This window comes from Phocoena phocoena, chromosome 3, assembly GCF_963924675.1.
Source record: "Phocoena phocoena chromosome 3, mPhoPho1.1, whole genome shotgun sequence".
Lineage (NCBI taxonomy): Eukaryota > Metazoa > Chordata > Mammalia > Artiodactyla > Phocoenidae > Phocoena > Phocoena phocoena.
In genome coordinates, this window is record NC_089221.1 from 28,149,203 (window position 1) to 28,163,046 (window position 13,844).

The 13,844-nt window shown below is 41.1% G+C and overlaps 1 protein-coding gene across 1 annotated transcript in view; it reads right to left on the reverse strand.

Annotated features, from left to right (window-relative positions):
• ADAMTS12 (ADAM metallopeptidase with thrombospondin type 1 motif 12) overlaps positions 1-13,844 on the reverse strand; it is a 388,886-nt gene that overhangs the window by 243,604 nt on the left and 131,438 nt on the right. Inside the window, 1 exon segment of the mRNA XM_065874119.1 lies at positions 1,788-1,938. Within this exon segment, the coding sequence (XP_065730191.1) occupies positions 1,788-1,938 (151 nt within the window).

The following is a 13,844-nucleotide window of genomic DNA, read 5'->3' on the forward strand; positions in this document are numbered from 1 at the left end:
AAATTCACAGTGCAAAGATTGTTCCAAGGTGGGATTAATCAGAGAAAGTTTCAGAGTAGTGGTAGGCCTTAAGGTTGCCCTAGAAGCACAATGACGAAATGGTACTGCAAGCACTATAACTGTGGTATTGTGTGTGACCTACTGGGGGCATGACATTTGTAAATCTCATTCTTTTCCTATTCATCTCTTCTGCCTTTATGACTAAACGCATGCCATTTTCAACACGTTATTACTCAACTCTACCTCAACAGGGGAGTTATAAAGGAGAGAATGGGTTCAAGTGGTTGGATGAGGAATAGCCTAACTCATTTCACAGAGCAGCCATGCCTACAGGGGCAATTACCCAGCCAAATTCACTCACTGTCCTAGTAACTCCCTCCGCCATATTAATTACCTAGTGATCTAAAAACTATCAAATCACACATACGAAGTGTCATCCATCACCCAAGATTAATAAGAATCGGGCAATTATTAATAGGAATTGGGCAATTATTCCAACTATTCCAATCCTTCCAGATGATCGGATTGGTGACAGAGTCCTAAAAATTCACACTGAAACTAAATTATCTAGAATGGTACATCAATCAATCGGACCGACCAGATGATGCGTCTCTTCTCTTGGTGCTTTCTGGAAGGAGATTTAGATAGTAAGTTATCTAATTTAGGTCAGAGTTCCAATAGCTTATTAAAGTTAAGGAATTTAAGCAGCTGTCCATTTTTGTATACAGAAAATATAGACTCAAAAATTTCTTATTGCTTGCATATACTCTGCTAAGATTACAGAAGAAACTCCCAGGAAAGTTACCATCTGTCTTAGGGTCTGGATGATGTCTGCAGAGAAATTACTCCTCCCCTTGTCCTTTCTTTCCCCTACTTGGCAAAGCTCAAGTTCCGAGTCCTCTGAAACGCTTATCAGAATCTACTATCCCTAATTCCTTCCTCATCTATTTTCCCTTTGAGGTCCACGGTTTCTAAATCCTTGAGACACATAAATAATATTATGGATTCCTTTTGGTAACTGTCTCCCTAGTCCAGTATTTTTTTTTCCTCTGAAGAAAGGAGAAACTAAATAATATTTTTTAAAAGTCCCAATTTCCAGTGGCCCTTTATGCATTACTATTATCTCCTACATATTAAAGAGAATATTGGCGTCTCAAGGGAATAACTTGGGTCAGTTTAGCTCTGAAAACTACCTGAAACTCTTTAGTACAAGGCAGAGAGGAGCAGTTCAGATCATTCCCGAGACACGGGGGCAGATAACATACTTTGTAGTGGACTACAAACAAAACGCAGCCAAAAGAACCTTAGCTGAATTCATCATTTGATAACGTGTTGGTATTTTCTCAGTTTCTCTTCACATATCATTATCAGCATCATCAAATATTTAAATCTGCTTTCCATATGCAGATATGAAAAGCTGTCTAGTAATATTCCATGCTAATGTATTATAACATTGCTTGATACTGCAAAGCATCGTTTGTAATTTAAACTATTTTCCTCCAAGGGATTCAGAAGAAGCTTAAAAAAAATTTTACCATTATGAATACCATATAAATATCATCAACTAATGTGGCAAGGATGTAAGAGATCCCTTTTCCCTTTCCCATTAAGAATACAGAGACTTGAGTACAGAGAAGTGAAGGGTACAAGGGTACATATTTTCTGGCCACAGAATGGGGAAGAGATAACAGATTTGAAGAAGAGCAGGTCTCGTTGTAAAAAAAAAAAAAAACAATAATAGAACAGAACAAATTCCTCCAACCAGTGAGGAGATTAAGTCACAGTACCCTTTAATCCGCAGGTTGGCTCCTTCATCTCTGGGACGCCCGGCCTCTGCCTCCTGTACAGGACATGTGGGTGGTATACTCCCTCAGCCAGCTGATGGCTTTTGACAGGCTCAATGAAAAAGTCTCCATGTGGCAGATGGAAAAATCCAGTCTGTAAATACATGCAGTACAAAGGTTTTATTTGAATCAGTTCTTTACCGAGGCAAAGAAAATTAGTAAAGTGAAAATTATATAGATTATGATGAGGCCTGAAACTCATAAGACCGGTGCTTTCGTCATCTGCCATGTGATCTCACAGAAGAGCTACACGTAAATAATTTAGTGAAATGTCTTCATAGTCATAGTTATTAAATGTTTTGGGGTCATGATCCCTTTGAGACGCTAATGAAAAAACTGTATATATACACACATATCCAAAGGTAGCATACAATTTTTCAGGTTCGTGGATTCCCTTCACCCCTATAACTCATTGCTGGATATCTATGAATCTTAAATTAGTGCTTCCCGGTTGCCCTGTTATGGAACTGGTACTTATAATCCATATTTCACTGACAACTTTTGGGAACGTTTACCTGTAAGTGAGCAGCGGTTTGACTTGAAGTGTGTAATGCCATTCTGCTCTCAAGGAAACAGAGAAATATAATACTAATTTCCTGATCTGAGCCTAAGTTTCCAAGAGTCTAAAGAGGGCACTCTCATTTCACAGATACGGGAATCAGCCATAAGTTGGAGAATGCTGGGCGATGAGTAACTCTTTTTGGAGGTCAGATCTAGAAGCGGTATAGCCGACAACTCTGTTTCCTCTTTGGGAAAATTTCCTAGTGCCCATTTAAGATGTTTAGAAATTGCTTTGCCAATGATCTCCTAGGATGGACTTAGCTCTCAGGATGTGAATTCTATATTGATGAAAAAGAGGGCTTGCCCTCGACGCCCCCCTTGCAGCTTCACCTTGAGGTGACCAAGAGCTCAGACTCTGGAATTAACCCGGGTTCACATCCCAGCTCCTCCACTTTTTAGCTCTGTGATTTGGGACAAATGTCTTGCTCAGGTTAAGCCTTCTCAATTGAAAAATGGGGATAACCAAGGGATGCTGTGAAGATTAAATGAGTTAATACATGTGAAGCTCCTAGAAAAGGGCGTGGCCCACAGTCTTATCTGTTATTAGACTCTTGCCAGATCTCAGATTTTACGTCTTTTCATTGTCTTAGGGTCTCCGGAGTCACTATAGCAGTTCAATGAATAGTAAGTTTGCAAAAATAAACCTGGAAAGTTTGAGGTTAGGAAAAATATGAACGGGTCCCAAAGTTCAAGGTTCCTCACCACATGTCAGCAAGCTGGGGATGCTCTGCTACACAGACGAGTCTGAAGATGGGGTGAGTGGGGTCAGGAGGCAACAGGGGCTCTGTGAAGGGAGATGCTCTCTGTTGAACAGGCTTGGACTTGGGGGTCTTTCCAAAACGTTTCCTGCACTGTACCGGTAATACAACCAGATCTAAACATAAACCTCACAATTGGCTTCCTACTCTGATTACTGACCTTAACGTATCTTTGATAACAGGGAGAACAGAAAAAAAGGAACACTTTACTGAAAGTCATACGAAGAGTTGTGTGACCTTGAATGGGTCACCCAACCTGTAAGATGTGGATAATGCCTACCACCTCATAGGGCTGTTAGGAGAAGCAAATGAGCTGAAGCTTATCAAGTGCCATGCGAACTGCTTTACAAATGCAGGGTGGTATTATTTTAACTACCAACTCCAGAAGCGGTTATATCTGACTTCACATTTGCTGGCATTTCTCAGGAGACACGACATTTTTTTTCCTCAGCCTCTTTCTTTGAGGAAATACCTCTGGGACAGGAAGCACTGACAAGGTCCAGACTACAATAAACTAGCTGGAAACAGACTTATGCAGGACTGAGATTGGGTTCTATTTCTACTCTGAGACAAAGACCAGGGACACAAAGAGATGGTGGGCCTATTGCTAATGAAGCTCATTTGTTCCATGGAAACAAAATAGTAAGGCAAGGACTCCTTGGGGACGGCTGGTGTGGGGCCCCTTTGTGCAACTGCCATCTAACTAATACTAAAGTCCTTGAAGAAAAAAAATAGCATCAACAAGAAGGATATATTGGTATTTCTCCAGCCTCAAATTTTGGCCCCAGGTGGTGCAGAAGAAACAGATGGGGCACCAGTTGAGAACATAATAACTATTTTATGGGCAATATGAATGAGGGTGTCTGAAAGCCAAACAAGCATTTTCTTAAAGGCTTCCTTCCATTTCCGTTCCTGCACAAGGCCAGCTTTGCCAGTGTGTACCTGGAAATCACCTGTACAGCCTAAATATTCCTCAGAAGCTGGATGGAGACTTAGGAGAACTGGGTGACCCACCAGCTGGAGGGGAAACAGAACATCTGCTCATATGCAAGTGGGGCTGTTGGCCCCAGCACCCCGTGTGTGTCACGGAGAAGGGAAGGGACAGGATAGGGGATGAAGGGACATCGCTGGTTCAGGGAGAGTGAGGCAGGAAGATTTCCCAGCTGAGCTGCGTACCTCCCCTCTTCCCCAACATATAAACACAGAGCTTTGTACACCTGGTACCCAAATGGCCATGGGTCACTGGCCTCTTCTCATCTAACAGAGCCAGGTCATGCTCTGGTTAGAGCATACACTGGTTTTCTTTCCACCGGAAGGAAGAACTGGCTCCACTCTCTCCCTGAAGCTAGCTGTCCAAGAGAACCACCTTCTTTCACTGCCAGCTCTGGATCTGGACCAAAGAAGCCGCTCTTCATTCCAGTCTTCTCGACAAACTGCTCACCTCTTATATCTTTGAACGAGAATGAGAATAGACTTGAGGACAAGGTATCCAATTCACTGGGGGCTTGAACAGGTTCCCGGAAGAACCAGAGCGGGATGTGCCCCAGGCAGAAGCTCAAAGCGGACAAGTTTGCCCTTTTACCTCCGTCATCTCCTCTTCCTCCTGTCAGTATCCAGTATCCCAGCACACTGCTAACTGTCCTTTGGAAATAAACTCACCTCCTTATTTTAACTAAGTTATAAATATCTGTGAATGCTTCCTGAGGCTCTCTTCTAAGAATCGTTTTAAATAAGCTGTATTGTGAAGCATTATAGACATACAGAAAGATATGCAAGTTATAACTGTAAAGTCCCATAAATCTTTCATAGAGGGCACACCTAAACGCAGAAACAGAACATTCCCAGCAGCCAAGAAACTTCCTGTTTCTCTTCCCAGTCAATATCATCCCCAAGGGTAACCTTACTCTGATTTCTAACACTAATACATTTGTTTTAAACCTACCCTTAATTCTTTACAGGAAGCATTACTTGATATAAAAAAAAAAATAATGTCTTCTAGTTCGTTTCGAGTGTTAGGGACTGGCCAATGGAAGAAATTTAAGGCAGGGGGATTTCTCAAGGTCCATTAAGCCAGACTCTTCATACTGCTTCCTACCAGTCCCAACCAGTGGGGATGAGACAAAGGACTGAGCTACCTTAGCATGAGTCATTTGGCATTGAACCTCTACTGCTCTCTGCTAAGGAAGGAGGGGGAAGAAGCTTAAGAATCTTTACTACCAATTTATTTTTCCTAGTGGGAAACTGGTAGTGTCTTACAAGCAATTTGTGAACAGAATGTTCTAGAATTGCAAAGCCCAGAGACCTTGAAGAGTCACCTAACTTATGCTGTCATGCCTTCAGGTTTTACCACAGGTGAAAACGGCAGAGCAAAGGATAAAAACAATGGTATTGTAAAAGACATAGGGGGAATTTATCAAATCCAGCACTCAGGGCCCTGTGTTGCACAACTCAAGGGGGTGCTCTTCACATAGAAAAAACTGTGAGTGGCGCCCCCTGGAGGTGTGCAGTGGAACATTGTCACTAAAACTCATCAACCGGTCCTGGAAAGAAATTCCTTTTTCACTTGAACATTTCAGAAGTTAACAAGTCAATTTGTTTCTTCCCACGGTGCTGAAGACATATGATGTCTCCATGTGGTGATGAACATATTCTGAAATCAAGAACAGAAAAAAACTAATTTGGGATAAAGAGGTACCCAAGATACTCAATTAGAGCACATGGATCACTGGGAAAGACATCACCTGTCGCTCACTATATACACAGGAAAGAAGATAACATCAGACCCCCAAATCACCCTTACTGATTATCAATCTGCATCTATCACATGGCCAGCCCAGTGCTAAGAGCTCTCAGAGGAGCAGTGACCCCTGCCCTCGGGGTTTACAACCCAGCCAGGAAGACAAGACTGATATCCATAAAATAGCAGAAAGGAGAACAACAAAGCTCTAGAATGTTTGTGTTTAAAAAGGTATAGTGCTCATATGTCCCAAGACACTAGCCCATGAGCTCTGATGCCACTGGGCCTAGAGGTCAGAACTTAAGTCCTGTATCACAGACCCTTCCCCACCTCACACAGCCTCTTTGCAGGTGAGGGGAGGTACCTCCCTAGATGATACAGATTCCAGTGCTGTGTCCCAGGGGAGACAAAGGCCATTGAGGGCAGATGCTTTTCGAGGGCACAGACAGAAGATTGAACTTCTATAGTCTCCAATACACCTGGTCCAATCCTAAAGCCATTACAGTCTTCCAGAGTTATCAACTTTTTTGTTGTTGGGTTGCAAGATGCAGAAAAACTTCCTATCATTTAATACACAGCCAGGACCCTAAGTCAGAAGTCAAGGGATGACAGAAGCCTCAGCATACAGAGGTGAGACCACTGGGAAGATTCCTCCAAGAATAACCCCCTCTCTGCTCTGATGCCAAGAGCTCCCTGACTGGCCCTCATGGAGCCAATGGGGAGTGTAACCTGGTAATGTCATCGATTCACAAAGGTTTTGCATGTTAGTCTTGGCAGCCCTAGGTAAAGCTCAAGCCAGGAAGACATTCTCTGGTGCATCCACCTGGTCGCACATGTGCCAGGCAGGTTTTGCAACAATACATATCTGGTCCCTACCTCCTAAAACAGTGCTGTCAAATAGAACTTCTGGCAATGACAGAGATGTTCTATATCTGCACTGTCCAACTCAATAGCCACTAGCCACATGTGTCTATTGAGCACTTGATTTGTGGCTAATGTAACAGTGGAACTGAATTCTTAGCTTCATTTAACTCTAATTATTATCTTTAAACAGCCCCAGGTGGTTAATGGCTACCATACTGAACTGCATATTTCTACAGAGTGGCTGACTAGTGAAAGAGAGGGATCCATATGTGTATGCATCCTACAGTGACGAGTACTGGAATCCAAGGAAAATTTGAAGACTTGTCTAAGAAGAAAAACAAACTGAAAAAATGTGACATTTCACTATAATAGTTTGTTTTTTTGTGATCAAGCCAATCAGGAGCCAACTTGGAAACACCAAAGTAATGCACACAGCAGAGAATTGAAAGAAGCAACTAGGTATAAAAAATGTAACATTTACCAAAATTAAAATGAATCATGTTGAGTTCATTTTTGTGTATGGTGTTAGGAAGTGTTCTAATTTCATTCTTTTACATGTAGCTGTCCAGTTTTCCCAGCACCACTTATTGAAGAGACTGTCTTTTCTCCATTATATATTCTTGCCCCTTTATCAAAGCTAAGGTGACCATATGTGCGTGGGTTTATCTCTGGGCTTTCTATCCTGTTCCATTGACCTATATTTCTGTTTTTGTGCCAGTACCATACTGTCTTGATTACTGTAGCTTTGTAGTATAGTCTGAAGTCAGGGAGGCTGATTCCTCAGGGAGATCAGCTCAGTGCTTTGTGACCACCTAGAGGGGTGGGATAGGGAGGGTGGGAGGAAGACGCAAGAGGGAGGAGACATGGGGATATATGTATATGTATAGTTGATTCACTTTTTTATAAAGCAGAAACTAACACAACACTGTAAAGCAATTATACTCCAATAAAGATGTTTTAAAAAAAAAAAAAGTGAATCCTGGGGAAAAAATCTGGCAGAACAAGGGTTGTGTGAGGGAGCTGCCGTTGTCCTGAGGCCAGAATGGAAGGGGCATGGAGGTACCAGGAAAAGCCAGGGACTGGGGCTGTGATCATACAGAATCAAAAGACCAGTTCTACTTCTAGAAGGAGCTGTCCCTGTTAGAGCCCTAGAATATCAACCTACATGTCCTCATACCTCTCCAATGCTCTTTGGAGGAACCCACCCAAACCCTAATACACACAAGACCACATCCCACACGCTGGCTGGCAGTTCAGAGTCCAAGTAGTAGGAAACAAAAATCCCTGCACTAGAAAGTTGATAAAATGAGTTCAGGGCTTCCCTGGTGGCGCAGTGGTTGAGAGTCCGCCTGCCGATGCAGGGGACACAGGTTCGTGCCCCTGTCCAGGAAGATCCCACATGCCACGGAGCGGCTGGGCCCGGGAGCCATGGCCACTGAGCCTGCGCATCCGGAGCCTGTGCTCCACAGCGGGAGAGGCCACAACAGTGAGAGGCCCGTGTACCACTAAATAAATAAATAAATAGATAGATAGATAGATAAAACAACTGTGTTAAAATTGATGGAAGGTGAATCCTAATAGAAGTCTGGGAAGAGAAATTAGAATTTTTTTCCATCATAAAATTGTGCAATTCTTCCGTCAATATGACCCCTCCTATCACAGTCAGACACTCTCACACTTCAGAGGAAGAGAGGGAGGACAACCTCTGACATTTGGGACAATATGGATTGAGAGCCTCGGAAATGCACATTTTTGACCCCAAACTCCACTTGTAAAATTATTTCCTAAATAACTGGTTCAAATAAGGAAAACAGTTGGTGCACAAAGATACCCATCACTGCTTTATTTATAATGGTGAATAACAGGACACAACCTAAATGACCAGCAACAGAGAGCTGGGAAATAAATTGTATAGCATCTATATAAGGGGACATTATGTAGCAAGTAAAAAATGTGTTAGGTTTTTAATGATATAGAAAAATGTTCATTATATGACATTAAATGAAAGAATACAAAATTGTACATTAAGCATGCTTTCAACTACGTAGAAATATAGAGAAAATATAGGAAAGAAATATATCTTTTAACGTCAATCACAGTTATTCCTGACTGGTTAGATAATGGTTATTTTCTCTTTTATATTTTTGCTGAAAACTCTGAATTTGCCACATTGGATATATATCTCTTTTATGGTAAAATAAAGTGATCTTCAAAACATTTGCTAGTGCTTTTCTTTGTGCGATTTGATTACACATAAATTTTGTTTTCCTCTTTGTGCCTTTCTGAATTTTTCTAATCTCCATATTGGCACATGACATTTTAAAAACCAGAGAGTATGTATCAAATGTTTCATTATACTCTGTAAATGCAATGGTTTGAGTGGTAACACACATTTTAGCTAGGGAAAGACTTTTAAGGATACTGAGTGCTATACACAGAGTATGATGTTAGGGGATATTTAATTAGGAAGCATGATTTTAAAGTGCTTTTAATATACATTCTGTTCCTGATATCAGTCACCAGTCTGTCCAATTACATTGCTAATTACAGGTCCACAGGTGAAGCAGATGAGAACAGGGAAGAGGGAGTGGGGCTGGAGAATGTACAGGGGGAGGAAGACAGAGAGAAGAGGGAAAAGACAAATACAACAGAAAAGAAAAAAGGAGGGCTTCTCTGGTGGCGCAGTGGTTGAGAGTCCGCTGCCGATGCAGGGGACGCGGGTTCGTGCCCTGGTCTGGGAGGATCCCACGTGCCGCGAAGCGACTGGGCCCGTGAGCCATGGCCGCTGAGCCTGCGCGTCCGGAGCCTGTGCTCCACAAGGGGAGAGGCCACAACAGTGAGAGGCCCGCGTACTGCAAAAAAGAAAAAAGGAATTACAGAAAAAGAGGTAAAGGGAAGAGTGGGAAGGATGGAAAGAAGGCAAGAAAGAAAGAGCAAAACATGCACTGCTCTCAAATCTAGGAAGTTGGAAATTACATGAAATAAACTCACTAAAAGGCAATAATAATACAGGGTTAGAGATGTTCTTAATCAGTCGATAAACCAACAGGGTTATATCAGGAACGAATTTTGTTTAAAAATGTTTCATAGCCGTGAGAAAATGTCCTGGGGAAGAGACCATTCACGCCTGCGCTAGTCAATATACAAGAGCTCTGTGTGTAAGGAGACATACAGGTGGTCCCCATGTTGTCCTCGGAGTGGGCTGTCCTGCCCATCAGTGGTGCTCCAGGACTCTCCCACTTCTACTTCCTTTCTCAGTTTCACTTGTTTACTGCACAGCACACGAGGGAGAAGTGTAGTGTAGAGATTTGCTGAAAAGCAAATCTCTAAAGTCAGAGGGGTGATTTTGAAGACAACTGCTAACCACAGGGAAATAATAATACCACTAAGCTTTTGGAGGCTTTGGGTGATCAAAATCACTATTTCAAAAGTCCTTCTAAATCATAGGAAAGGGAAATTCTTATTACCTAAGTATTTTCTGAGTGTCTGACTTGCCAAGATATTAGCTTTCTATCCTCTGTAAATGATGCAGGAGAATTGTACTTTGCCTGCTTTATAATTTTCGGTACATTGAAAATGCAAAATGCAGTTATTGGACAGAATACATTCACATTTGTTTTATAGGGTTTATGGTTTAATATTATTATTCCAACTAATTTAAAAGCATTTTAATGTTTGTGCTTTTCACTTTATAGCATATTGTGGGTTTTAGCTATAATTTATTTGGTTTAAATATTCCTCACGGGAAAATAGAATCCCACATATTACCATGTTCAGGAACATTTAGTGGCGCGATAAGAAACTACCCAAGTTGTTATACAATAAAATGCACATTGTTAAAAGGAGACAACTAGAAAACAAAACAATATATGTGTGGTAGGCAAAATAATGCCCCCTACTGAAGACGACCTCATCCTAATTCCCAGAAACTGTGAATATGTTGATTACATAGAAAAGGGAAATTAAGATTGCAGATGGAATTAAGGTTGCCAATCAACTGACCTTGAGTGTGGAAAATTAGCCTGGATTATCCAGGTGGACCTCATGTAATCCAAAGGATTATTTTTAAGTGGAAGAGGGAGGTAGAACTAGAGAGATGGCAGTGTGAAAAAGGCTCGGCCCAGTATTGCTGGCTTTGATGATAGAGAAATGGAACCATAAACCACGAATTCAAGTGACCTGTAGAAGCTGGAAAAAGCAAGCGACTAGTTTACCCTCAAGTCTCCAGAAGGAATGCAGCCCTGGTGAAGCCTTGCTTTTGGCTCACAGAGACCCATTTCAAACTACTGACCTCCAGAACTGTAAGGTAAGGAATCTATGTTGCTTTAGACAACACAGCCTGTGATAATTTGCTAAAGCAGCAAACAGGAAACAAATACAACATTTGTTTGTATTACGTACATCAAGTGCAAAAGGACAGGCTGCCAGCTGGAATTGGCTTGCCAGCTCCATATAAAGGAAGATTACCTAAACTTCGATGGAAAATAGTACCTAACCCTGGGATTGATGGAAAGGGCTAACTTTGCTCCCTGGAAATTTTAGTTACTTGGTCCAGACTAAAGCGTTTGAAAGAACTTAAAATGAGGTCATTGTATTCACCTTAAATCAATTACACTGATGTGAGCTCATCTCAGCCCTCCAAGTTTTTGCCAAATCAGCACAATGAAAATGCCAAGGTTGTTAAGGTTGAAAACACAATTTCTACTAGGAAGAAAAATTAGAAAACAGCATTAAGATATTTAGTTGTCTTTCTAGAAATCTTAACATGATTTGGGACTCTGAGGTGGAATGCAAGGGGTGAAAAGAAAGGACTTAAAGACTGCTGGTCTAGCAATTAGGAGATGCAATCGTACCCTGGTATGTGACCTTATGCAGTCATGGAATCTCTCGGATCTCAAGTTTTGCAAATGAAAAATGAAAATTATAATACCTGCCCTGCCTTCTTTCCATGGGTATAGTGAAAAGCAAACAAAACTATATATGAAACTGCAAGTAATACATATATATAACCGTCTATTAGTCTCAGTTTAATAATCACAATCATTTATTTTGTGCAAGATAAATTATGATTTTCTGCAAATCACAATTATGCTTTAGTAATAGTTTTCTTTCAAATAAACCCATGCCTGGAGATGGTGGGTGGTTGCTCTTTTTATAATGTGACAGTCCATCTGACAAAGTCTCATCTATGGAAAGCATGAGCTCATGGTTTTAAACATGTCTTCATTCCAAAGGCTCCAAAAAGACCTTCCCAGAACAATCTGTTAAACCCCAAGGACCTTAAGGAGGAAATGGCCCTTATATGCTGGGTCCTGGTTGTTTCCGATTATGAACTGAGTATAGGAAAATGTGAAATCTGTGGGAAGCAAGACAGCCCATTCAGATCAAGTTTTAACCTTCCTGCAGCCCACTGGGAAATTGTGGGCACATCGCTGGATCCCTTCTCACTGCTTTGTTTTAATTTGTAACTTGTACATTGTTTGGGAGAAGGAGAAGTTTTCAACTGCCTGTGATTCAGCTCCTCCCAGGACATATTTGGAACTCTGAATAAGTCCAGCTTTCACTGACATACGTCTACAGCTTTTCTGGGGTTGTGCGGCAATGTAAAGTGTTTCTCAAACCTGTCTGAAATATACATTCAAAACAATTCAGGGGTCTAAGCAGACAGTCGGCTGTGAATCAGACCCAGGCAGGATGACTGAGATAATGTTATTTCATGGTCCTTGCTGTGCCTTCATCCCCCTCCCCCAGACATATGTGTGCTTATGATGTCATCTTCTATAAAGTCCTTCCCTGGCCATGCAAACAAAAATGTAGACATCCCCCACCCTAGCACTCCCTACCTGCCCCACCTCCTTTATTTTTCTTCGAAGCACTTATTACATACTATACATAGGCATGTATATTTACCACTTTAATCTTGTCTCATGTCACTCTCCATGCTAGACTTCAGTCCATGATGGAAGGAGTTTTTAGCTATTTTGTTCAACCCTATATCTCCGTTGCTTGGAATACAACCCAACACATGGTAGGTGTTCAACATATATCTGTTCAGGGATGAATGTTGACTAACTGATGCCTAAAATCCATAATTAGATCTTTATTCCTTTGGCTTAAGGTAAATAAGGAATCTGTTTCCTGAAAAATAATTAAAATGACTTTGGAAGCAGTACCTTAGTAAGTTTTTTAATCGGTATGAAGGAGTGGGTCTCAGTCCTTTTCTTGGAACAGATGTTGATAAATCAGAGACAAACTAAGTCAGAGCCTCAGTGAACAGAGAGGCATTCACCAAGACATTAATTGTACAATTCTAATGATATTCTTCCTCTTTCTTATTTTCTTGTATATTCTAAACCTCCTTAAGTGATTAGTTTTTATTATTAAAATTTTTAACTAAAAAAGAAATATCCAAAAGTTACAAAAGAGGCTTCTAGTTTCTGGTTCTGCATGTAAGGAGCTTGAAAGCCACCCCATCCTAACAACACTTAAAAAGCTGAACAAAGATAGATCAGTGGAACAGGATAGAAAGCCCAGAGATAAACCCACGCACATATGGACACCTTATCTTTGATAAAGGAGGCAGGAATGTACAGTGGAGAAAGGACAGCCTCTTCAATAAATGGTGCTGGGAAAACTGGACAGGTACATGTAAAAGTATGAGATTAGATCACTCCCTAACACCATACACAAAAATAAGCTCAAAATGGATTAAAGACCTAAATGTAAGGCCAGAAACTATCCAACTCTTAGAGGAAAACATAGGAAGAACACTCTATGACATAAATCACAGCAAGATCCTTTCTGACCCACCTCCTAGAGTAATGGAAATAAAAACAAAAATAAACAAATGGGACCTAATGAAACTTCAAAGCTTTTGCACAGCAAAGGAAACCATAATCAAGACCAAAAGACAACCCTCAGAATGGGAGAAAACATTTGCAAATGAAGCAACTGACAAAGGATTAATCTCCAAAATCTACAAGCAGCTCATGCAGCTCAATAACAAAAAAACAAACAACCCCATCCAAAAATGGGCAGAAGACCTAAACAGACATTTCTCCAAAGAAGATATACAGAATG